This window comes from Panulirus ornatus, chromosome 29, assembly GCF_036320965.1.
Source record: "Panulirus ornatus isolate Po-2019 chromosome 29, ASM3632096v1, whole genome shotgun sequence".
NCBI classification, from domain to species: Eukaryota; Metazoa; Arthropoda; class Malacostraca; order Decapoda; family Palinuridae; genus Panulirus; species Panulirus ornatus.
In genome coordinates, this window is record NC_092252.1 from 21,549,479 (window position 1) to 21,576,590 (window position 27,112).

Here is a 27,112-nt window from a genome sequence, read left to right on the forward strand (position 1 = left end):
ACAACCATGGAGACATCACACACCCCTGCCGCAAACCTACATTCACTGAGAACCAATCACTTTCCTCTCTTCCTACACGTACACATGCCATACATCCTCGATAAAAACTTTTCACTGCTTCTAACAACTTGCCTCCCACACCATATATTCTTAATACCTTCCACAGAGCATCTCTATCAACTCTATCATATGCCTTCTCCAGATCCATAAATGCTACATACAAATCCATTTGCTTCATATATATATATATATATATATATATATATATATATATATATATATATATATTTTGCTTTGTTTTTTGCTTTGTCGCTGTCTCCGGCATTTGCGAGGTAGCGCAAGGAAACAGACGAAAGAAATGGCCCAACCCACCCACATACACATGTATATAAATACACGTCCACACACGCAAATATACATACCTATACCTCTCAATGGACACATACATATATACCCATGCACACAATTCACACTGTCTGCCTTTATTCATTCCCATCGCCACCTCGCCACACATGGAATACCATCCCCCTCCCCCCTCATGTGTGCAAGGTAGCGCTAGGAAAAGACAACAAAGGCCCCATTCATTCACACTCAGTCTCTAGCTGTCATGCAATAATGCCCGAAACCACAGCTCCCTTTCCACATCCAGGCCCCACACAACTTTCCATGGTTTACACCAGACGCTTCACATGCCCTGATTCAATCCACTGACAGCACGTCAACCCCGGTATACCACATCGATCCAATTCACTCTATTCCTTGCCCGCCTTTCACCCTCCTGCATGTTCAGGCCCCGATCACTCAAAATCTTTTTCACTCCATCTTTCCACCTCCAATTTGGTCTCCCACTTCTCCTCGTTCCCTCCACCTCCGACACATATATCCTCTTGGTCAATCTTTCCTCACTCATTCTCTCCATGTGCCCAAACCATTTCAAAACACCCTCTTCTGCTCTCTCAACCACACTCTTTTTATTTCCACACATCTCTATTACCCTTACATTACTTACTCAATCAAACCACCTCACACCACACATTGTCCTCAAACATCTCATTTCCAGCACATCCACCCTTCTGCGCACAACTCTATCCATAGCCCACGCCTCGCAACCATACAACATTGTTGGAACCACTATTCCTTCAAACATACCCATTTTTGCTTTCCGAGATAATGTTCTCGACTTCCAAACATTCTTCAAGGCTCCCAGGATTTTCGCCCCCTCCCACACCCTATGGTTCACTTCCGCTTCCATGGTTCCATCCGCTGCCAGATCCACTCCCAGATATCTAAAACACTTCACTTCCTCCAGTTTTTCTCCATTCAAACTTACCTCCCAATTGACTTGACCCTCAACCCTACTGTACCTAATAACCTTGCTCTTATTCACATTTACTCTTAACATTTTTCTTTCACACACTTTACCAAACTCAGTCACCAGCTTCTGCAGTTTCTCACATGAATCAGCCACCAGCGCTGTATCATCAGCGAACAACAACTGACTCACTTCCCAAGCTCTGTCGTCCACAACAGACTTCATACTTGCCCCTCCTTCCAAAACTCTTGCATTCACCTCCCTAACAACCCCATCCATAAACAAATTAAACAACCGTGGAGACATCACACACCCCTACCGCAAACCTACATTCACTGAGAACCAATCACTTTCCTCTCTTCCTACACATACACATGCCTTACATCCTCGATAAAAACTTTTCACTGCTTATAACAACTTGCCTCCCACACCATATATTCTTAATACCTTCCACAGAGCATCTCTATCAACTCTATCATATGCCTTCTCCAGATCCACAAATGCTACATACAAATCCATTTGCTTTTCTAAGTATTTCTCACATACATTCTTCAAAGCAAACACCTGATCCACACATCCTTTACCACTTCTGAAACCACACTGCTCTTCCCCAATCTGATGCTCTGTACATGCCTTCACCCTCTCAATCAATACCCTCCCATATAATTTACCAGGAATACTCAACAAACTTATACCTCTGTAATTTGAGCACTCACTCTTATCCCCTTTGCCTTTATACAATGGCACTATGCATGCATTCTGCCAATCCTCAGGCACCTCACCATGAGTCACACATACATTAAATAACCTTACCAACCAGTCAACAATACAGTCACCCCCTTTTTTAATAGATTCCACTGCAATACCATCCAAACCTGCTGCCTTGCCGGCTTTCATCTTCCGCAAAGCTTTTACTACCTCTTCTCTGTTTACCAAATCATTTTCCCTAACCCTCTCACTTTGCACACCACCTCGACCAAAACACCCTATATCTGCCACTCTATCATCAAACACATTCAACAAACCTTCAAAATACTCACTCCATCTCCTTCTCACATCACCACTAGTTATCACCTCCTCATTTACATATATATACATATATGTGTGTGTGTGTGTGTATATAATTATACTTTCTGCCTTCATCCATTCCCATCGGCACCCCGCCACACAAGAAACAACATCTCTCTCCCTGCTCCAGCGAAGTAGCAACAGCAAATGAGAAATTTGTTAACGTTAAAGTTGGAAAAGAGCCTGGTACAAGTGACCACAGGAAAATTACTTTTGAGTTAACTATCAGCATTGTCTATAATACTGATCAACATTAGAGTTACAAAAAGGTATCAGATTCTATAATATACTTCTAAATTTTAATGATAGTATAGCTCTTAGTGTGCAAAACTGGGATGATATTGTTTAAGAAAACCATATGGATGTAGTCTGGAAAAGCTTCAGCAAAACTTTCAAAGTACTGAAGGGAACATACTTGCTTATGTGTAGCAGCCAAGTCTTTTTGGAAATGAAGTCATATTAGTGGATCGATGACGTAAAAAGCTGTCTGTAATCAAAGACAATAGCACACAAGAAACTCAAAAAAGACTAATAAGCAATAAGTAACATGATAGAGTGAATTATATGTAAATTTGCATAGAGAAACTGAGAGGTATGTAAACCATAGTAAATGTCATATGAAGCATATATTACTGCAAAAAAGCAAAATAAACCCTCATGAGTTTCATGGTTATCTTAATTGGAAGATAGGCATTACTCAATTAATTATCCACTGATCAGGCAAAATTGTGACTTGGCTTAAGACAACGTGCCATAGCAGAGATTCTAAATTATATTTTTTGCATCTGCATTTATAATCAGAAACAGATATCGACAAATTCCATTCCATTGCAAAGAAAGCAGAACGTTTGACAACATGACATATGCTGATGATATAGTATCAGTACTTCAGTATAGTAGAATTTAAGTAAACAAAACAGCAGGTCCAGGTACGTTCCATCCAAAGACATGAAAGGGGCAAAAAATTACATAGTTAAACCCTTGCCAGCTCTTTTCAATAAGTCACTAGTTATGGAGAAAGCTCCAAAGAAATGGAAGTTTGCTAATGTAATACTTACATTCATTAAAGGTAATACTGTAAATCACAGTCTTGAAATTACACAATTACCTTCACATTTGTAATTTGCAATCTTATGGAACATTCTATTCAGGATAAGATTGTAAACCATTTAGAGAACCACTGCTCAATACAATTTTGATTCTCAGCATGGTTTTCAAAATAAATGCTCATGTTTGACAAATCTTCTTGATTTCTTTTATGATAAAATCAATATGAACAATGAAAGTAAAGCGATTTATGTCATTTATTCATTTTCAAAAATCATTTAGCAAAGATCTACATAAAAGATCCTTAAAAAAAGCTAAGTCACATGGTATTGGTGGTAGTCAGGAAATTAGCAATAAACAAAGAATAGTAATTGATGTAAAGCCTTAGAATTTGTCAGACATATCAAGTGGTGTGCTACAAAGATTAGTTTATGAACTGGTTCTCTTTCTCATGTGTATATCAATGATATTAATAACAGGCTACATTGTAAGGTATCAAAATTCACAGATAATATAAAGCCGGAAAATAATGCTACAGCTCCAGGCAGACAAGTGGAAAAGATATCTCGATATGATGTCAATACTAAAAGTGAGATGGCAAACCACAGTATGAATTCTCTTGAGCCACAAAGGGTAAATGCAGAAAAAGACATAGGTGCAATAATCTCTGGTGATGATAAAGTCAAGGGAGCAGTGCACAGAAGCAATGAAATGGATGAAAAAAATTCTTGGATTCATAGGTAGGGCTATCGAATTTAAGTGATCAATATGTGATCAATATGTCTCCATCTTGAAAACTGTGTTCAGTTTCTGACACCCCAGTTTCATGAAAGACATAGAAAGAATGGAAAAGTGAGAGATGGGCTATCAAGACCACTTTCAAACTGAGAAGCATATCCTGTGACAGCCAATTAAATAACAGTAATCTATTTAGCTTAGAAAAGAGAAAAGGTGATTCAGTATAGGTATTCAAAATCATCAATAATTTTGATTATCTTGACCTAACAAATTACTTAAGGACAAATGTGTCTGATTTCACTTTAGTAATAGATACAAATTTATGGGCAAACTTTTTATCTCGAATGAGGTGAAGTATTTTATCTTTTAAGTGATTGTTAACGTTGAAATTATTTACCAGTTAGATTAGTTAAGTGTGGTGACATTAATAAGTTTAAGAATAGATCTATTAAACATTTTGACTAAAATCAGTGACTGACATTATTTGTACCTTAATAGTTAATTGAAAGGTTTAAAGATGTATATCTATATGAAAAATCTGCTTGTCTTTCCATTCTTACCACACCCATCTATGAGTGTTTGATCTCTTTCACTTTCACAAACAGCCTTATTAGGACTCAACAGTCTATTACCATTTGCATTCCTCTGTATCTGAAGAAAGCTTTAGGATTTTTCTTTACACCATGAGAAAGCGTCATTTCAAATTTTTTAATTGACTGTAATGTTCTTCTTACACTATCTTTGTAATCCTATACACATTCTGTGATTCTGTGAAATTACTTATTTTCAGCTTCATTATGCATTTAACTTACATTTATTCAATCCTTATTTCTTTTATTATTCTGCCAATAATTTCTCATTACATCTCTTTTTCTCTTTGTAAACATTATCTCTCTCAAGATCTTTCAAAATTCAAAAGTTACACCACATTTTCTCAACTGTATCTAAATCTGAAAGCTCATTTTAACTTACATCTTGACACATTTCATAATTAGCTACCCTAACTATTATGCCTCTTCCCTTAAAATCCAAAAGGAAGTTTGTAGTAAATCTTATATTGTGGTTTCTGTTTCATTTTCACTAGCCTCACAAAAGCTGATTGGATTCTCATTCTTATTTCTGATTAAATCTAATATATTGTTATCTCACATTGGGTCACACATACTATGATTTAAAAAGCACTCTTCTATCAAACTGCTTAGTTGTTTCCTTCCTGTTCACCTGTCAAGAAATATGTTACTGTAAAAAAATGTAAAAATCACTTTTTTTTCTTTTCATTTGACTTAACACTTCCTTTGCTTTAATTTTGGGTGAAAAAGCACTATAGATGTCTTATCAATCAAATAAATATACAACAAATTGGATGTTTCCCCCATCACTTTCAAGTAACATGATTACAATCAGACTAAGAATTCAATTACCAGCAGTTTAGTTTACATAAGAATGCAGCAGATGGAACCATGGAAGCAGAAGTGAATCATAGGGTGGGGGAGGGGGCGAAAATCCTGGGAGCCTTGAAGAATGTGTGGAAGTCGAGAACATTATCTCGGAAAGCAAAAATGGGTATATTTGAAGGAATAGTGGTTCCAACAATGTTGTATGGTTGCGAGGCGTGGGCTATGGATAGAGTTGTGCGCAGGAGGGTGGATGTGCTGGAAATGAGATGTTTGAGGACAATATGTGTAAGGTGGTTTGATCGAGTAAGTAATGTAAGGGTAAGAGAGATGTGTGGAAATAAAAAGAACGTGGCTGAGAGAGCAGGAGGGTGTTTTGAAATGGTTTGGGCACATGGAAAGAATGAGTGAGGAAAGATTGACCAAGAGGATATATGTGTCAGAGGTGGAGGGAACAAAGAGAAGTGGGAGACCAAATTGGAGGTGGAAAGATGGAGTGAAAAAGATTTTGAGTAATCAGGGCCTGAACATGCAGGAGGGTGAAAGGCGGGCAAGGAATAGAGTGAATTGGATCGATGTGGTATACCGGGGTCGATGTGCTGTCAATGGATTGAATCAGGGCATGGAAAGTTGTGTGGGGCCTGGATGTGGAAAGGGAGCTGTGGTTTCGGGCATTATTACATGACAGATAGAGACTGAGTGTGAACGAAGGGGGCCTTTGTTGTCTTTTCCTAGCGCTACCTCGCACACATGAGGGGGGAGGGGGATAATATTCCATATGTGGCGAGGTGGCGATGGGAATAAATAAAGGCAGACAGTATGAATTATGTACATGTGTATATATGTATATGTCTGTGTGTGTATATATATGTGTACACTGAGATGTATAGGTATGTATATTTGCGTGTGTGGACGTGTATGTATATACATGTGTATGGGGGTGGGTTGAGCCATTTCTTTCGTCTGTTTCCTTGTGCTACCTCGCAAACGTGGGAGACGGCGACAAAGCAAAATAATAAATAAATATAAAGAATGCTGAAAACTTGAGTACAGTTGGAAAGATACAGAATGTTCACACAGGAGAATCAGACAAGTCCAGGTCATCAGTCGAGGATGTTCGAGTCCCTCCCTGTGTTCCAGTAATGTTCCAGGCCCACAACTAGTAGTCAGTGGTAGTGCAAGTTATTTGCTTTCACTGACGTGGCCACATTTCATAGGGTGGTAACATTTGTTGCATTTGCTGCCCGTATAAGTGAGAATAAGGAGTGCTGTAGACAGTCCAACAAAAAAAAGAAGTCATGAAATGGGAAGCAAAAGAGTACTGAATATATCTAATTCATGTTCATGGTCCTCAAAGCAAATACCGTATGTCAGCGTGAATAAGCTAGTACTTGTTTTTCTATCATTCTCACAGGTTAACTTTCAGCAACATTCATGATCTGTTGAGCAAAAGCAATGTTGATACTTTTAATGATGCCACCAGTACTTTTACTGAATATGCTGAGGCTAACACTGCTTGTGATTCTGATGCATCAGATGACAGGCAGCCCTGATAACCTTCCAAGGAAAGTTTTTTCATCTGAGGTTCTATGTATTGCTTGTAACAAAGTTGTTGATGGCAATATGAATGAAGGATCTCATAAATGGCTTACTGTTCCATCAACATTAACAGAATGTCCCAAGATGCATTGCAAAATGAATTACAACTGGCATCAAAATAAAAAGCAGTAAGAATGACAATGATATATTTGTATACCCAGTATATGATACACTGAACTAATACATATTAAAGAACACAGTGTGTATTTACCACTTAGAAAGTTTGTCCCTCTGTTGTGTGATATCTGAAGAGTTCTTCTAAACGTCTGAAATACATATGCATATTGAAATAATATTCCATTTTGTTTTGTCTTTCAGTAATGTCAAGGATGATGTACTTTGGTGTATCAAATGTACCAAAAGACCCAACAGTGAGTTCAGCAAAATGGATTTGTATAAATGAATGGATAGACAAGATTTCTTTAACAGGTATCATTTATGCTGCAATAAAAATGCATAACAACCACATAACAATATCAAAACTAAAAATGTCCCAAACAAACTTCTTCCTCAAAGAATGTACTGGACAAACCTTTCAATGTCTTAAATGAACATGAATGAGAGACCCTAAGAAAAAGACATCTGAAAAAATCATCAGATGCCGGTACTTTTCTGATGAAATGGGAATGACACAGTTAAATCCATACTTTTTGGTGATGTTCCTGTATACAATTACATGATAAAATTATATGAACATCATGTTCCAGTGAAGATACTATTGATGCAATTGTAAATATAACATTCATAAGCCTTTCATAATAATAATAAAACTAAACTGGAGTCATAAATTTAAGTATAGATAGCCTTATAAATTAGTTAATAAAAAATCATTTCATTTATGATTCAAATATGCAGTTCTGCATTTTTCAAAATCACTAGATTTTCAAGCACGTGAATGAAGTAAGCAAAGTTAACACCATAAATTCTACAGCACAGATAAGATCATTGTTCCAAACTATGAATGCATGGAGATGAGCAATTCGCTAGTAAGAAACCAATAATATCTGGTTTCAGAACATGGGCTGCATGTACTTGCAAAGAATCACTCTTCATGTAGATCCATGCTGTGGCTTTTAGGAAATGCCCTAACACAGTGTTGAAAATCATTAATCACACAAGATTTACAGGTTGGTCAACATGGAGCATTTAAATTCTTTTTTATCTTGCAGCCTCGAGAACATCTAGCTGGTGGTGGAAATGGTACAAAAGGAACAATAAGAGATTACAACCATGGAGAATCTTTCATGAAAAGAAAATTTACAGAAGAGAAAAGAACTGGGGTAGGGGAGGAAGAATTCTACCTATGTATTTCCTGCATGTCGTACATGGAGACTAAAGAAGACCTGGAAACCCTCTGCTTCTTGTATTTCAATTTGTAAAAGATGGAACAGAGGGGGAGTTAGGCAGGGAATGCTCATCCTCCTTGAAGGCTCAGGCTGGGGGTATCTAAATTTGTGTGGAAGTAACCAAGATGAGAAAAAAGGATAGAAAGGTAGTATGTTTGGGGAAAGAACACTGGATGTTATGGCTCTGAGTGAAGCAAAACTCATGGGTAAAGGAGAAGAATGGTTTTGAATGTCTTAGGAGTAAAGTCAGGGGTTGGTGGGAGGTCAAGCTCAGGGAAGGGCAACATTACTGCTAAAAAAGGAGTTATGGAAGTGTGTGAAAGTGCGTAAGGAAGTGAGGGCTTGACTTGAGTAAAATTGAAAGAGGATGGCAAGTGATGGGAGATCATTAGTGCTTAAGCATGAGAAAAAAGATCAAGAGAGGCAAATATTTGGGGGGCAGGTGAATAAGTGTATCAGCAGTTTTGATGGAAGAGATCAGGTGTTAGTGATGGATGATCTAAATATGAAGGTGAGTAATGTGGTAGTTGAGGGTGTAATTGGAGAGCATGGGGTATTCAATATCATGAATAGAAGTGGTGAAAAAGTACTGGTGATTGCGAATACCCGGTTTAAAAAGGAGGACGTAAACAAATATACATACATAAGTACAAAAAATGGTCAGTCTACGAATTTATAGGAGTGTAAAAGAAGGACTTTTGGATGTAAATGTGCTGAGGGAAGCAGCCGGTGGTATATCTGATCATCAACTTGTGGAGGAAATGGTGTATATTTGTACAGGTTTTATGCAAAAGGAAACATTTTATGTAACATGATTACAATCAGACTAAGAATTCAATTACCAGCAGTTAAGTTTACATTAGAATGCTGAAAACTTGAGTACAGTTGGAAAGATACAGAATGTTCACACAGGAGAATCACACAATTCCAGGTCATCAGTAATGTGTTCCAGTAATGTTCCAGGCCCACAACTAGTAGTCAGTGGTAGTGCAAGTTATTTGCTTTCACTGACGTGGCCACGTTTCATAGGTTGGTAACATTTGTTGCATTTGCTGCCGGTATAAGTGAGAATAAGGAATGCTGTAGACAGTCCAACAAAAAACAGAAGTCATTTAATGGAAAGCAAAAGAGTACTGAATATATCTAATTCATGTTCATGGTCCTCAAAGCAAATACCGTATGTCAGTGTGAATAAGCTAGTACTTGTTTTTCTATCATTCTCACAGGTTAACTTTCAGCAACATTCATGATCTGTTGAGCAAAAGCAATGTTGATACTTTTAATGATGCCACCAGTACTTTTACTGAATATGCTGAGGCTAACACTGCTTGTGATTCTGATGCATCAGATGACAGGCAGCCCTGATAATCTTCCAAGGAAAGTTTTTTCATCTGAGGTTCTATGTATTGTTTGTAACAAAGTTGTTGATGGCAATATGAATGAAGGGTCTCATAAATGGCTTACTGTTCCATCAACATTAACAGAACGTCCCAAGATGCATTGCAAAATGAATTACAACTGGCATCAAAATAAAAAGCAGTAAGAATGACAATGATATATTTGTATGCCTAGTATATGATACACTGAACTAATACATATTAAAGAACACAGTGTGTATTTACCACTTAGAAAGTTTGTCCCTCTGTTGTGTGACATCTGAAGTTCTTCCAAACATCTGAAATACATAAGCATATTGAAATAATATTCCATTTTGTTTTGTCTTTCAGTAATGTCAAGGATGATGTACTTTGGTGTATCAAATGTACCAAAAGACCCAACAGTGAGTTCAGCAAATGGATTTGTATAAATGAATGGATAGGAAAGATTTCTTTAACAGGTATCATTTATGCTGCAAAAAAAAAAATGCATAACAACCACATAACAATAGCAAAACTAAAAACGTCCCAAACAAACTTCTTCCTCAAAGAATGTACTGGACAAACCTTTCAATGTCTTAACTGAACATGAATGAGACCCTAAGAAAAAGACATCTGAAAAAATCATCAGATGCCTGTACTTTTCTGATGAAATGGGAATGACACAGTTAAGTCCATACTTTTTGGTGATGTTCCTGTATACAACTACAAGATAAAACTATATGAGCATCATGTTCCAGTGAAGATACTATTGATGCAATTGTAAATATAGCATTCATAAGCCTTTCATAATAATAATAAAACTAAACTGGAGTCATAAATTTAAGTATAGATAGCCTTATAAATTAGTTAATAAAAAATCATTTCATTTATGATTCAGATATGCAGTTCTGCATTTTTCAAAATCTCTAGATTTTCAAGTACATGAATGAAGTAAGCAAAGTTAACAATGTTAACACCATGAATTCTAAAGCACAGATAAGATCATTGTTCCAAACTATGAAAGCATGGAGATGAGCAATTCGCTAGTAGGAATCCAATAATATCTGGTTTCAGAACATGGGCTGCATGTACTTACAAAGGATCACTCTTCATGTAGATCCATGCTGTGGCTTTTAGAAAATGCCCTAACACAGTGTTGAAAATCATTGATCACACAAGATTTACAGGTTGGTCAACATGGAGCATTTAAACTTTTTTTTATCTTGCCGCCTCTGTGAGAAAATCTAGCTGGTGGTGGAAATGGTACAAAAGGAACAATAAGAGATTACCACCATGGAGAATCTTTCATGAAAAGAAAATTTACAGAAAAGAAAAGAACTGGGGTAAGGGAGGAAGAATTCTACCTATGTATTTCCTGCATGTCGTACATGGAGACTAAAGAAGGCCTGGAAACCCTCTGCTTCTTGTATTTCAATTTGTAAAAGATGGAACAGACGGGGAGTTAGGCAGGGAATGCTCATCCTCCTTGAAGGCTCACGCTTGAGGTATCTAAATTTGAGTGGAAAGTAACCTAAATGAGAAGAAAGGATAGAAAGGTAGTATGTTTGGGGAAAGAACACTGGATGTTATGGCCCTGAGAGAAACAAAACTCAAGGGTAAAGGAGAAGAATGGTTTTGAATGTCTTAGGAGTAAAGTCAGGGGTTGGTGGGAGGTCAAGCTCAGGGAAGGGCAACATTACTGCTAAAAAAGGAGTTATGGAAGTGTGTGAAAGTGTGTAAGGAAGTGAGGGCTTGACTTATGAGTAAAATTGAAAGTGGATGGCAAGTGATGGGAGATCATTAGTGCTTAAGTATGAGAAAAAAGATCAAGAGAGGCAAATATTCTGGGGGCAGGTGAATAAGTGTATCAGCAGTTTTGATGGAAGAGACCAGGTGTTAGTGATGGATGATTTAAATATGAAGGTGAGTAATGTGGCAGTTGAGGGTGTAATTGGAGAGCATAGGGTATTCAGTATTATGAATAGAAGTGGTGAAAAAGTACTGGTGATTGCGAATACCTGGTTTAAAAAGGAGGACGTAAACAGATATACATACATAAGTACGAAAAATGGTCAGCCTACGGATTGATAGGAGTGTAAAAGAGAGACTTTTGGATGTGAATGTGCTGAGGGAAGCAGCTGGTGGTATATCTGATCATTAACTTGAGGAGGAAAGGGTTTATATTTGTACAGGTTTTATGCAAAGAGGAGACATTGTGGGTGAGAGGAGAGAGGTGAGGGTGAGTGAGCTTGGAAAAGAAACTTGCACAAAGAAATTCCACGTGGGTTTGCATGTATAATGGCAAAAGGTGAGAGTAAAAAAGCTATGGGGAGTGGGTGAAGAATGGGAGATATTCAGGACCAAAGTGATGGCATGTGCAAGAGATGAATGTGGCATGCATGAGGTAGGAGGTGGGCAGATCAAAAAGGGCAGTGAATGGTGGAATGAAGAAGTCAAAATGCTTGTGAAAAAGAAAAGAGGCATGTGGGTGGTATTTACAGGAAGGAGCACAAATGATTGGCAGAAGTATAACAGAAAGCAGCAAGAGGTCAAGAGGAAGGTGTACGGGTTGAAAATGAGGGTGAATGAGAGTTGGGGTGAGTATCAGTAAACTTTAGGGAGAATAACATTTTTTGAAGGAGGTAATTACTGTAGTGTGCTATGAACAAGAGAACAAATGGGAACAGCTGTGAAAGGGGTAAATGCTGAAGTGGTAAAAGGTAGTGATGAAGTAAGGAGATGGAGTGAGTATTCAGAAGGACTGTTGAATGTGTTTGATAATAGAGTGCCAGATGTAGGGTGTTTGGGTGGTAAATGAACCGAGAGAATCATGAGGATGGTTTAGTGAAAAGAGAAGAGGAGGTGAAAGCCTTAAGTATGATGAAATGTGGTAAGGTGGCTGGAGTGGATGGTATTGCATTTGAACTTCTTAAGAAGAGGGTTACTGTATTGCTTATTGGTTAGTTAGGATTTTCAATGTATGTATGGATCATGGTAAGGCGACTGAGGATTGGCAGAATGCATGTGTAGTGCCAATCTACAAAAGCAAGGGGGCTAAAATTTAGAGTTCAAACCATAGAGGCATATGCTTGTTGAGTGTACCTTGTAAGATGTATGGGAAGATAGTGTTTGAGAGGGTGAAGGCATGCAGGTACAGATCATCATATTGTGGTTTCAGAAAAGATATAGGATGTATGGATCAGGTGTTTGATTTATACTGTGTGCGAAAAATACTTAAAGAAACAAAATCTGTATGTGGTATCTATTGGTTGAGAGGGAGCATATGACAGGGTTAATAGAGATGCCTTTTGGAAGGTCATAGGGATATATGGTGTGAGAGAAAAGATTTCAGAAGCAGTGAAAAGTTTTGTCAAGGGTGTAAGGCATGTGCATGAGTAGGAAGTAGGAAGTAGGAGTAGGAAGAGAGGAGAGTGAGGAGTTCCAAGTGAAAGTTGATCGGCAACATGGGTGTGTGATGTCTCTATGGTTAACTTGTTTATGGATGGGGTGATGAGTGAGATAAATACAAGTCTTGAACAAAGGGGCAAGTATTCAGTCTGTAGGGGATAGGGGCTTGGAAAATGATTCAGTTGTTGTTTGCTGGTGATACAGAACTGGTTGTGGATTCCAGTAGGAAACTGCAGAAATTGGCTAATGAGTCTGGAAGTGCATGAGAGGAAGAAGTTGAAAGTATACGTGAATAAAAGCAAGGTTATTAGATCTAGCAGGTTTGAGTGCCTGGTTAGTTGAGGTATGAGTTTGAATGGAGAAAAATTGGAGGAAGGGAAGAGTTTTAGGTACCTGGAAGTGGACATGGCAGCAAATAGATCCATGGGAGCAGAAGTAAGTGGGTGAGGGAAAGAAGGCTTTGGGAACACCAAGGAATGTGTGGAAAAAGAGGTTGTTGTCTGGGAGGGCAGAAATGGGTAAGTTGGAAGGTATAGTAGTCCAAACAGTGTTATATGGATGCAAGGCATGGGCTATAGATGAGGATGCACGTACAATGGTGGACTTGTTGGAAATTAAATGTTTGAGAAAAATATAAGGTATGAGGTAGTTTGATTAAGTAATAAAAGAGTAAGAGAGAAGTGTGGCAATAAAGAGAGTGGTTGAGATACCTGCAGGGGTATACTGAAACAGTTTGTATACATGGAGAGAATGAGTGAGGAAAGGATAAGAAAGAGAATATATGTCAGAAATGGAGGGAATGAGGAGAAGGGGTAGACCAAATTGGAGATGGAAGGATGGAGTGAAAAAGATCTTGAAGGATTGGGGTCAGAGCATGTAGAAGGGAAAAAGAGGCACACAGGATAGAGTGATTTGGCTACAAAAAATGTAAAGGAGTACTTTTACAGTATAAGAGTGGTGGATGATTGGAACAGAATGACTGATGACATGGTAAATGCAGACAGCATGCATAGATTTAAAAAGTTGTACAATAGTAGAGAATGTTCACGAAAGGAACCCTGTGAGTGTTTAACTCCCTCCCCATACAGTACAAATAGTTAATCAAATAATAAAAGACAAAGAAAAGGCCTCATTCACTCACATCCAAGAGACCTTTCCAAGGTTTGCCTGGGTGCTTCACATGCCCGGGATTAGTCCTCTGACAGCATGTCAACCCCCCCCCCCCCCCATAAACCTTAATTCACTCTATCCTGTGCACATCATTCACCCTCCGGCATGTATAATCCCCAAACACTGAAAATCTTAATCACCCCAACCTTCCTTTTTCACTTCTGTCTCTCCTGTCAAGTGGTCCCCTCCACTTCTGACACATATATTTTTGTCAACCTTTCCTCACTCACTCTCTCCATATATTCAAACCATTTCAGCACATCCTCATCAGCTCTCTCTGGCATACTCGGCATTCTCAACCATACTTTTTTATTATCACCCTGACACTTTATTTCCAACACACCAATTGGGAGGTAAGTTTGAATGGAGAAAAACTGGGGGAAGTGAAGTCTTTTAGATATCTGGGAGTGGATTTGGCAGCGGATGGAACAATGGAAGCGGAAGTGAATCATAGGGTGGGGGAGGGGGCGAAAGTTCTGGGAGAGTTGAAAATTAGGTGGAAGTCGTGACCGTTATCTTGGAAAGCAAATGTGGGTGTATTGGAAGGAATAGTGGTGCCAACAATGTTATATGGTTGCGAGGCGTGGGCTATAGATAGAGTTGTGCGGAAGAGGGTGGATGTACTGCAAATGAGATGTTGAGGACAATATGTGGTGTGAGGTGGTTTGACCAAGTAAATAACGAAAGGATAAGAGAGATGTGTAGTAATAAAAAGAGTGTGGTTGAGAGAGCAGAAAAGGGTGTTTTGAAATGGTTTGGTCATATGGAGAGAATGAGTGAGGAAAGATTGACCAAGAGGATGTATGTGTCAGAGGTGGAGGGAACCAGGAGAAGTGGGAGACCAAATTGGAGGTGGAAAGATGGAGTGAAGGAGATTTTGAGTGATTGGGGCCTGAACATGCAGGAGGGTGAAAGGTGTGCAAGGAATAGAATAAATTGGAACAATGTGTTATACCAGGGTCGACGTGCTGTCAATGGATTGAACCAGGGCATGTGAAGCGTCTGGGGTAAACCACGGAAAGTTCTGTGGGGCCTGGATGTGGAAAGGGAGCTGTGGTTTCGGTGCATTATTACATGACAGCTAGAGACTGAGTGTGAACGAATGTGGCATTTGTTGTCTTTTGCTAGTGTTACCTCGCGCACATGAGGGGGGAGGGTGTTGTTATTTCATGTCTGGGGGGGTGGCGATGGGAATGAACAAAAGGTAGGCAGTATGAATTATATACATGAGTATATATGTATATGTCTGTGTGTGTATATATATGTATTCATTGAGATGTATAGGTATGTATATTTGCGTCTGTGGACGTGTATGTATATACATGTGTATGTGGGTGGGTTAGGCCATTCTTTCGTCTGTTTCCTTGTGCTACCTCACTAATGCGGGAGACAGCGACACAGAAAAATAAATAAATAGAAATTGATAAATATATATATATATATATATATATATATATATATATATATATATATATATATATATATATACATTTTTTATTTTACTTTGTCGCTCTCTCCCACGTTACCAAGTTAGCGCAAGGAAACAGACAAAAGAATGGCCCAACCAACACACATACACATGTATATATATACACGTCCACACACAGCACCTATATATACCTATACACTTCAACGTATACATTTATATATACACACACAGACACATACATATATACACATTTATAATTAATACTGTCTGCCCTTATTCATCCCCATCGCTCCCCTGCCACATATGAAATGACAACCCTCTCCCCCCGCATGTGCGCAAGGTAGAGCTTGGAGAAGACAGCAAAGTCCACTTCCTTCACACTAAGTCTCTAGCTGTCATGTATAATGCACTGAAACCACAGATCCCTTTCCACATCCGGGCCCCATACAACTTTCCATGGTTTACCCCAGATGCTTCATATGCCCTGGTTCAATCCACTGACAGCACGTCAACCCTGGTATAACACACTGTTCCAATCTAATCTATTCCTTACACGCCTTTCACCCTCATGCATGTTCAGGCCCCGATCACTCAAAATCTCGTTCACTCCATCTTTCCACCTCCAATTTGGTCTCCTACTTCTCCTGGTTCCCTCCACCTCTGACACATACATCCTCTTCGTCAATCTTTCCTCACTCATTCTCTCCATGTGACCAAACCATTTTAAAACACCCTTTTCTGCTCTCTAAACCACACTCTTTTTATTACTACACATCTCTCTTACCCTTACGTTACTTACTGGATGGGGTTGTTGGGGAGGTGAATGCAAGAGTTTTGGAAAGAGGGGCAAGTATGCAGTCTGTTGGGGATGAGAGAGCTTGGGAAGTGAGTCAGTTACTGTTCGCTGATGATACAGCGCTGGTGGCTGATTCATGTGAGAAACTGCAGAAGCTGGTGACTGAGTTTGGTAAAGTGTGTGAAAGAAGAAAGTTAAGAGTAAATGTGAATAAGAGCAAGGTTATTAGGTACAGTAGGGTTGAGGGTCAAGTCAATTGGGAGGTAAGTTTGAATGGAGAAAAACTGGAGGAAGTAAAGTGTTTTAGATATCTGGGAGTGGATCTGGCAGCGGATGGAACCATGGAAGCGGAAGTGGATCATAGGGTGGGGGAGGGGGCGAAAATTCTGGGAGCCTTGAAGAATGTGTGGAAGTCGAGAACATTATCTCGGAGAGCAAAAATGGGTATGTTTGAAGGAATAGTGGTTCCAACAATGTTGTATGGTTGCGAGGCGTGGGCTATGGATAGAGTTGTGCGCAGGAGGATGGATGTGCTGGAAATGAGATGTTTGAGGACAATGAGTGGTGTGAGGTTGTTTGATTGAGTAAGTAACATAAGGGTAAGAGAGATGTGTGGAAATAAAAAGAGCATGGATGAGAGCAGAGGAGGGTGTTTTGAAATGGTTTGGGCACATGGAGAGAATGAGTGAGGAAAGATTGACCAAGAGTATATATGTGTCGGAGGTGGAGGGAACGAGGAGAAGTGGGAGACCAAATTGGAGGTGGAAATATGGAGTGAAAAAGATTTTGTGTGATCGGGGCCTGAAAATGCATGAGGGTGAAAGGAGGGCAAGGAATAGAGTGAATTGAATCGATGTGGTATACCGATGTGGGAAGAATGTATGTGAGAAATACTTAAAAAAGCAAATGGATTTGTATGTAGCATTTATGGATCTGGAGAAGGCATATGATAGAGTTGATAGAGATGCTCCGTGGAAGGTATTAAGAATATATGGTGTGGGAGGCAGGTTGTTAGAATCAGTGAAAAGTTTTTATCAAGAATGTAAGGCATGTGTACGTGTAGGAAGAGAGGAAAGTGATTGGTTCTCAGTGAATGTAGGTTTGCGGCAGGGGTGTGTGATGTCTCCATGGTTGTTTAATTTGCTTATGGATGGGGTTGTTAGGGAGGGGGATGCATGAGTTTTGGAAAGAGGGGCAAGTATGCAGTCTGTTGTGGATGAGAGAGCTTGGGAAGTGAGTCAGTTGTTGTTCGCTGATGATACAGCACTGGTAGCTGATTCATGTGAGAAACTGCAGAAGCTGGTGATTGAGTTTGGTAAAGTGTGTGAAAGAAGAAAGTTAAGAGTAAATGTGAATAAGAGCAAGGTTATTAGGTACAGTAGCGTTGAGGGTCAAGTCAATTGGGAGGTAAGTTTGAATGGAGAAAAACTGGAGGAAGTAAAGTGTTTTAGATATCTGGGAGTGGATCTGGCAGCAGATGGAACCATGGAAGCGGAAGTGAATCATAGGGTGGGGGAGGGGGCGAAAATCCTGGGAGCCTTGAAGAATGTTTGGAAGTTGAGAACATTATCTCGGAAAGCAAAAAAAAAATTGGTGAGGACAATGTGTGGTGTGAGGTGGTTTGATCGAGTAAGTAACGTAAGGGTATGAGAGATGTGTGGAAATAAAAAGAGCGTGGTTGAGAGAGCAGAAGAGGGTGTTTTGAAATGGTTTGGGCACATGGAGAGAATGAGTGAGGAAAGATTGACCAAGAGGATATATGTGTCGGAGGTGGAGGGAACGAGGAGAAGTGGGAGACCAAATTGGAGGTGGAAAGATGAAGTGAAAAAGATTTTGAGTGATCAGGGCCTGAACATGCAGGAGGGTGAAAGGCGGGCAAGGAATAGAGTGAATTGGATCGATGTGGTATACCAGGGTTGACGTGCTGTCAGTGGATTGAATCAAGGCATGTGAAGCGTCTGGGGTAAACCATGGAAAGTTGTGTGGGGCCTGGATGTGGAAAGGGAGCTGTGGTTTCGGGCATCATTGCATGACAGCTAGAGACTGAGTGTGAATGAATGGGGCCTTTGTTGTCTTTTTCTAGCACTACCTCGCACACATGAGGGGGGAGGGGGATGGTATTCTATGTGTGGCGAGGTGGCGATGGGAATGAATAAAGGCAGACAGTGTGAATTGTGTGCATGAGGATATATGTATGTGTCTGTGTGTGTATATATATGTGTACATTGAGATGTATAGGTATGTATATTGGCATGTGTGGACGTGTATGTATATACATGTGTATGGGGGTGGGTTGGGCCATTTCTTTCGTCTGTTTCCTTGCGCTACCTCGCAAACGCAGGAGACAGCGACAAAGCAAAATAAATAAATTAATAAATATATATATATATATATATATATATATATATATATATATATATATATATATATATATATATATATATATATCTTTTTTTTTTTTTTTTTAATACTTTGTCGCTGTATATATATTCTTTTTTTTTATACTTTGTTGCTGTCTCCCGCGTTTGCGAGGTAGCGCAAGGAAACAGACGAAAGAAATGGCCCAACCCCCCCCCCCCATACACATGTATATACATACGTCCACACACACAAATATACATACCTACACAGCTTTCCATGGTTTACCCCAGACGCTTCACATGCCCTGCTTCAATCCACTGACAGCACATCAACCCCGGTATACCACATCGCTCCATTTCACTCTATTCACTCTATTCCTTGTCATGTGTAATGCACTGAAACCACAGCTCACTTTCCACACATGCACATATACATACATATACATTTCAACATATACATACATACAAATACACAGACATACACATATACACATATGTACACATCTACACTTGCTGCCTTCATCCATTCCCTTCACCACCTCACTACACAGGAAATTGCATTCTCATGCCCCTCACCTCCAGCGAGACAGCACCAGGAACAGACAATCAAAGGCCACATTTGTTCACATTTAGTCTCTAGCTGCCATGTATAATGCACTGAAAGCACAGCTCCCTTTCTACATCCAGAACCCACAGACCTTTCCATGGTTTACCCCACACACTTCACATGCCCTGGTTCAATCCATTGACAGCATATTGACCCCAGTATACCTCATCGTTCCAATTCACTCTATTCCTTGCACACCCTTCACCCTCCTGTACGTTCAGGCACTTATGGATCTGGAGAAGGCATATGATAGGGTTGATAGAGATGCCTTGTGGAAGGTTATGAAAGTATATGGTGTGGGAGGTACGTTTCTAGAAGCACTGAAAGTTTTTACCAAGGATGTAAGGCATGTGTACGAGTAGGAAAAGAGGAAACTGATTGGTTTCGGGAGAATGTCACTTCGCGGCAGGGGTGCATGATGTCTCCATGGTTGTTAAATTTGTTTATGGATGGGGTTGTTAGGGAGGTGAGTACATGAGTTTTGGAGAGAGGGGCAAGTATGCAGTCTGTTGTGGATGAGAGGGCTTGGGAAGTGGGTCAGTTGTAGTTCACCAATAATACAGCGCTGGTGGCTGATTCTGGTGAGAAACTACAGAAATTGGTGTATGAGTTTGGTGAAGTGCATGAAAGAAAAAAGTTGAGAGTAAATGTGAATAAGATCACGGTTATATAAGGTTCAGTAGGGTTGAGACATGTTATTTGGGAGGTAAGTTTGAATGGAGAAAAACTGGAAGAAGAGAAGTGTTTTAGACATCTGGAAGTGGACTTAGCAGCGGATGGAACCATGGAAGCAAAAGTGAGTAACAGGGTGGGGGAACGAAGGTTCTGGGAGCATTGAAGAATGTGTGGAAGGTGAGAACGTTATCTCGGAAACCAAAAATGAGTATGTTTGAGGGAATAGTGGTTCCAACAATGTTATATGGTTGTGAGGCTTGGGCTATAGATAGGGTTGTGCAGAGGAGGGTGGATGTGTTGGAAATGAAATGTCTGAAGACAATATGTGGTGTGATGTGGTTTGATCGAGTAAGTAATGAAAGGATAAAAGAGATGTGTGGTAATAAAAAGAGTGTGGTTGAGAGAGCAGAAGAGGGTGTGTTGAAATGGTTTAGACACATGGAGAGAATGAGTGCGGAAAGATTGACAAAGAGGATATATGTGTCAGAGGTGGAGGGGAAAAGGAGAAGCAGATCAAATTGGAGGTGGAAGGATGGAGTGAAAAAAATTTTGAGTGATTGGGGCCTGATCATACTGGAGGATGAAGGGCGTGCAAGGAATAGAGCGGATTGGAATGAGTATTCCTGGCAAACTGTATGGGAGGATATTGATTGGGAGGGTGAAGGCATGTACAAAGCATCAGACTGGAGAAGAGCAGTGTGATTTCAGAAAAGGTAGAGGATGTGTGGATCTGGTGTTTGCTTTGAAGAATGTATGTGAGAAATACTTAGAAAATCAGATGGATTTGTATGTAGCATTAATGGGATGGCCTTAATTAGGGCTTAAGATGCCCATACTGTCTCAGCTATCATAAAAAAAAAATGCCTCACATCCATACAAAATCATCATGTCAACTATACCTTCAAACACACCCATCTTTGTCCTGCCAGAAAGTGATACCTCTTTTCCCACACATTTTCTTTATTGCTTTCAGGACCATTGTTCCATCATCCACCCTATGATTCACCTCAGCTTTCATGGTTCCTTTCACTGCCATCTCCACTCCCAAGTATCTAATACACTTCACTTCCTCCAAGTTTTCTCCATTCAGACTCACACCTCAAGTAACCTTTTTCTTTGCACTTCTAAAGCTAATAACCTTGTTTTTATTCATAGCTACCTCAACTTTCTCATCTCACACACACCCTCAAATTCAAATATCAACTCGAATCTGCTACCAGCAAACAATAGCCAACTCACTTCCCAGGCCTCCCTCCAGCCCTGAAGACGGCATACCTGCCCCTTTCTCTCCAAGACACTTGCGTCAACCTTCCTCACCACATCATCCACAAATGAATGAAATAACCATGGAGACATCACACACCCATGCAGCAGTAGTTCCAGCTTCAAGTGGAGCTACTCACCGTCCTCTCTACCTGTTCACACATACACTTTTCCTTCTTGATAAAAACTCTTCATTGCTCCATATAGCTTTCCTCCTGCATAAATAAATGGGTTACACATTCCTGGATGCTATACAGGAAACTAGGCAACAAAAAACTTTGTTAGATTTCATGACATTTTGTTATTGCAATCAAGAAATTTCACAGCACTAACTGTAAATTAGCTGGTCCTAAACAGTTCTCCACTGAAAAGGCAAAAGATATGGTAAGGTATGTTGGTACAAAACACTGGACCAAGAATGGTGACCATCTAAATTTTAAGTGTCAAGAATTTTCACGGAATGCGTTATCTTTGTAAGATGAGCTGTGTTTCTTCATGCTAAATATAAGCAAAGCCACCGTACAAAATTCAGTTAATGCAATAAAAAAATTTTATATTGGCATTTGACAATGGGTACGTATGTGCATACAAGCAATAAATAAATGTAGCAGCTAGAATTTACATCAAAGATGAATGATAATATTACCTGCCACTCAAATGAATATGGATTTCATTTTACTAGATATGAATGTGCCAAAAATTGATACTGTTATGCCTTTCATATTTGATGCAGTTTTTCAATACTGTAAAGTTTATTGCAGTTTATGTTCACATAATTGCAGACTGCTGTCATTTGTGTGTATACCACAGATAAGTGGCAGGAAAAGGAGCCACTCTAAAAAGGGCATTTTCCAGTCTTTTATTCAAATTTTGATTATACACTCTTGTAAAGGACTCAGTAACAAAATCCCATGAAAAATTTATCATTTTCACACAGCAGATGATACTCATCATTAGTGGGTTAATAAGGTTCTTGTTGATAGAGAACTCAAACCAATCAGATATGCCCAGTCAAGCTGTTTTCCAGCAGATATAGTTCATTAATGGGGCATAATAGAAATGCAGAACATACTTCTTTATACTTCCTAACATTATGTGAGCACATAACACATAAGAATCTAATTTAAGCCTAAAAATTTGAGACAGTTTGCTTGCACTTCCCATCATACCTATCACTACTCTTACAGACATATCATCATGAAGACAATTTTGCATGGCAGGTTCAAATTGTTGAAATTCAGCAACTTGCCCACTATTTCAATCAGCCCTATTTTCTTATTATTATCTGGTATGCAAAAGAGAATGCAGCATGATCAATTCACACCTACATTTATTTCAGGAAAACCACAAAAATAGGTAAAACTATTGAGTACTGCAATACTGTATGGAGAGTACTTGCAATATTCAGGGAGAAACTATTAAACTTTCAACAATGAGGATCTGGATCTTAGACACGATATACAGTAATATTCTTTTATCAATTACACAGCATGAAAGAAACGCGTTCACTCACACTACATACATAACATAATATATGGACTGTCTGATATCATACTGAGCGACACAAACATCAAATCTGTCATTATCTGTAGGAAATAAATAAAACTATACAGTACAGAATAATTTCTTATTAACAAAATTTAACCACGAGGTTACAAAATAGAGTAGACAAAAAATAATTAAAAAAAGCCCACTTAGAACACTTACCATAACCGCACATTAATACATCTAAATGTACAAGAAAATTACAACAATACTAGCGGTACTTCATTCTTCGTTCCAACTTCCGTTGCTTTTTGTCTAACACCCGTTCCTCAGGCTCTTTTGGAGTTTCCTGGAAGAACCATGGACCCAAAATATTAGTCCACAGCAACTGGGCTCCTCGACATGGGGCCTGATAAGGAAACAATTATCAGTTATCACAAACAAACCAAAGATTCAGGTAGAGATCCACATTATATTTTTTACATACCTGAATGCTGTTTCCCATGATAGTGAAGCAGCACCAGGTAACAGATGAAGAAAGGCCATACCCACTCACATACACATACATATATACATTCTTCTTCTTCTTCATACATATTCATCATTTCCTGCATTAGCAAGGTAGCATTTAGAACAGATGACTGAGCCTTACAGGGAATGTCCTTACTTGGCCCCCTTCTCTGTTCCTCTTTTTGGAAAAGTACAAAAAGGGAGGGGAGGATTTCCAGCCCCCACACCCTCCCCTTTTAGTTGCCTTCTAAGACAAGCAGGGAATACATGGAAAGTATTCTTTCTCCCCTATCCCCAAGGGAGGGAGTGGGGAGCTGGAAATCCTCCCCTCCAGTTTTCACTTTTCCAAAAGAGGGAACAAAGAAGAGGGCCAACTGAGGATTTTCTAAGGATTAAAAGGCTCAGTCCTCTGTTCTAAATGCTACCTCGCTAATGCAAGAAACGACGAATGTGTATATTGTATGCAGTCTGTCGTGGATGAGAGGGCTTAGGAAGTGAGTCATTTGTTGTTCGCTGATGATACAGGGCTGGTGGCTGATTCCGGTGAGAAAACTGCAGAAGTTAGTGACTGAGTTTGATAAAGTGTGTGAAAGAGGAAAGCTGAGAGCAAATGAGAATAAGAGCAAGGTTATTAGGTTCAGTAGGGATTGGGGACAAGTTAATTGGGAGGAAAGTTTGAATGGTAAAAAATGGAGGAAGTGAAGTGTTTTAGATATCTGGGAGTAGATTTAGCAGTGGATGGAACCATGGAAGTGGAAGTGATTCACAGGGTGGGGGAGGGGGCAAAGGTTCTGGGAGGGCTGAAGAATGTGTGGAAGGCGAGAACATTATCTCAAAGAGCAAAAATGGGTATGTTTGAGGGAAGAGTTTTTCCAACAATGTTATAAGGCTGTGAGGCATGGGCTATAGATAGGGTTGTGCAGAGGTGGGTGGATGTGTTGGAAATGAAATGTCTGAAGACAATATGCAGTATGAGGTGGTTTGATCGAGTAAGTAATGAAAGGGTAAGAGAGATGTGTCATAATATAAAGAGTGTGGTTGAGAAAGCAGAAGAGGGTGTATTGAAATGGTTTGGTCACATGGTGAGAATATGTGAGGAAAGACTGACAAAGAAGATATATGTGTCAGAGGTGGAGGGAACAAGAAGTGGGAGACCAAATTGGAGGTAGAAGGATGGAGTGAAAAAGATTTTGAGCAATCGGGATCTGAACATACCGGAAGGTGAAAGGCGTGCGAGGAATAGAGTGAATTGGAACAATGTGGTATACCGGGGTCGACCTGCTGTCAATGGATTCAAACAGGGTATGTGAAGTGTCTGGGGGTAAACCATGGAAAGTTTTGTGGGGCCTGGATGTTGAATGGGAACTGTGGTTTCAGGTGCATTACAAATGACAGCTATAGACTGAGTGTGGATGAATGTGGCCTTTGTTGTCTTTCCCTTGCACTACCTCATGCATGCACAGGAGGAGGGGGGGTGCCATTTCATGTGTGGCAGGGTGACAGCGGGAGTGGATGAAGGTAGCAAGTATTAATATGTACATGTCTACATGTGTCTATGCCTGTGTATGTATATGTATGTATACTTTGAAATGTATAGGTATGTATATGTGCGTGTGTGGGCGTTTATGAATATACATGTGTATGTGGGAGGGTTGGGGAATTCTTTCACCTATCTCCTTGCACTACCTCACTAACGCGGGAGACAGCGACTAGGTATAATAAAAAATAAAATATATATATGTGTGTGTGAGAAATACCTAGAAAAGCAAATGGACTTGTATGTAGCATTTATTAATCTGGGGAAGGCATATGATAGAGGTGATAGAGTTGCTCTGTGGAAGGTATTAAGAACATATGGTGTTGGAAAGCAAGTTGTTAGAAGCAGTGAAAAGTTTTTATCAAAGATGCAAGGCATGTGTACATGAAGGAAGAGAGGAAAGTGATTGGTTCTCAGTGAATGTAAGTTTGCGGCAGGGGTGTGTGATGTCTCCGTGGCAGTTTAATTTGTTTATGGATGGGGTTGTTAGGAAGGAGAATTCAAGAGTTTTGGAAAAAGGGGCAACTATGCAGTCTGTTGTGGATGAGAGAGCTTGGGAAGTGAGTCAGTTGTTTGCTGATGATACAGCGCTGGTAGTTGATTCGTGTGAGAAACTGCAAAGCTGGTGACTGAGTTTGGTAAAGTGTGTGAAAGAAGAAAGCTGAGAGTAAATGTGAATACGAGCAAGGTAATTAGGTACAGTAGGGTTGAGGGACAAGTCAACTGGGAGGTAAGTTTGAATGGAGAAAAACTGGAGGAAGTGAAGTGTTTTAGATATCTGGGAGTGGATTTGGCAGCGGATGGAACCATGGAAGCGGAAGTGAATCATAGAGTGGGTGAGGGGGTAAAGTTCTGGGAGCATTGAAGAATGTGTGGAAGTCGTGAACATTATCTCGTTAAAGCAAAAATGGGCATGTTTGAAGGTATAGTGGTTCCAACAATGTTGTATGTTTGCGAGGCATGGGCTATGGATAGAGTTGTGCAGAGGAGGGTGGAGGTGCTGGAAATGAGATGTTTAAGGACAATATGTGGTGTGAGGTGGTTTGATCAAGTAAGTAATAACAGGGTACGAGGGATGTGTGGTAATAAAAAGAGTGTGGTTGAGAGAGCAGAAGAAGGTATTTTGAAATGGTTTGGTCACATGGAGAGAATGAGTGAGGAAAGATTGACCAAGAGGATATATGTGTCAGAGGTGGAGGGAACGAGAAGTGGGACACCAAATATTGGAGGTGGAAAGATGGAGTGAAAAAGATTTTGAGTGATCGGGGCCTGAACATACAGGAGGGTGAAAGGCATGCAAGGAGTAGAGTGAATTGGAACGATGAGGTATACTGGGGTCGATGTGCTGTCAATGGATTGAACCAGGGCATGTGAAGCGTCTGGGGTAAACCATGGAAAGTTCTGTGGGGCATGGATGTGGAAAGGGAGCTGTGGTTTCGGTGAATTATTACATGACAGCTAGAGACTGAGTGTGAACGAATGGGGCCTTTGTTGTCATTTCCTAGCGCTACCTCGCACATATGAGGAGGGAGGGGGTTGTTATTTCATGTGTGGCGAGGCGGCGATGGAATGAATAAATGCATACAGTATGAATTATGTACATGTGTATATATGTATATGTCTGTGTGTGTATATATATGTATTCGTTGTCATGTAAAGGTGTGTATATTAGCGTGTGTGGACGTGTACGTATATACATGTGTATGTGGGTGGGTTGGGCCATTCTTTTCGTTTATTTCCTTGCACTACATCATTAACGCGGGAGACAGCAACAAAGCAAAATAAATAAATATATATATCTTCTTTCTTTCAAACTATTCGCCATTTCCCGCCTCAGCAATGTAGCATTAAGAACAGAGGACAGGGCCTATGAGGGAATATTCTCATCTGGCCCCAGACGCTTCACATATATATATATATATATATATATATATATATATATATATATATATATATATATATATGGTAAAGTGTGTGAAAGAAGAAAGTTAAGAGTAAATGTGAATAAGA

The 27,112-nt window shown here is 39.7% G+C and overlaps 1 protein-coding gene across 5 annotated transcripts in view; it reads right to left on the reverse strand.

Annotated features, from left to right (window-relative positions):
* Positions 1-7,289: 7,289 nt before the first annotated feature.
* Positions 7,290-27,112, reverse strand: part of LOC139758185 (transmembrane protein 208) — a 144,127-nt gene continuing 124,304 nt past the window's right edge. For 2 of the 5 annotated variants that reach the window (XM_071679398.1, XM_071679396.1), the window contains one exon: positions 23,184-23,464. In XM_071679398.1, the coding sequence (XP_071535499.1) occupies positions 23,327-23,464 (138 nt within the window). In that variant the 3' untranslated portion in view covers positions 23,184-23,326. Of the gene's footprint in view, positions 10,180-23,183; positions 23,465-27,112 lie in introns of those variants that run through there. The other 3 variants (XR_011714784.1, XR_011714785.1, XM_071679397.1) reach the window with 3 other exon arrangements.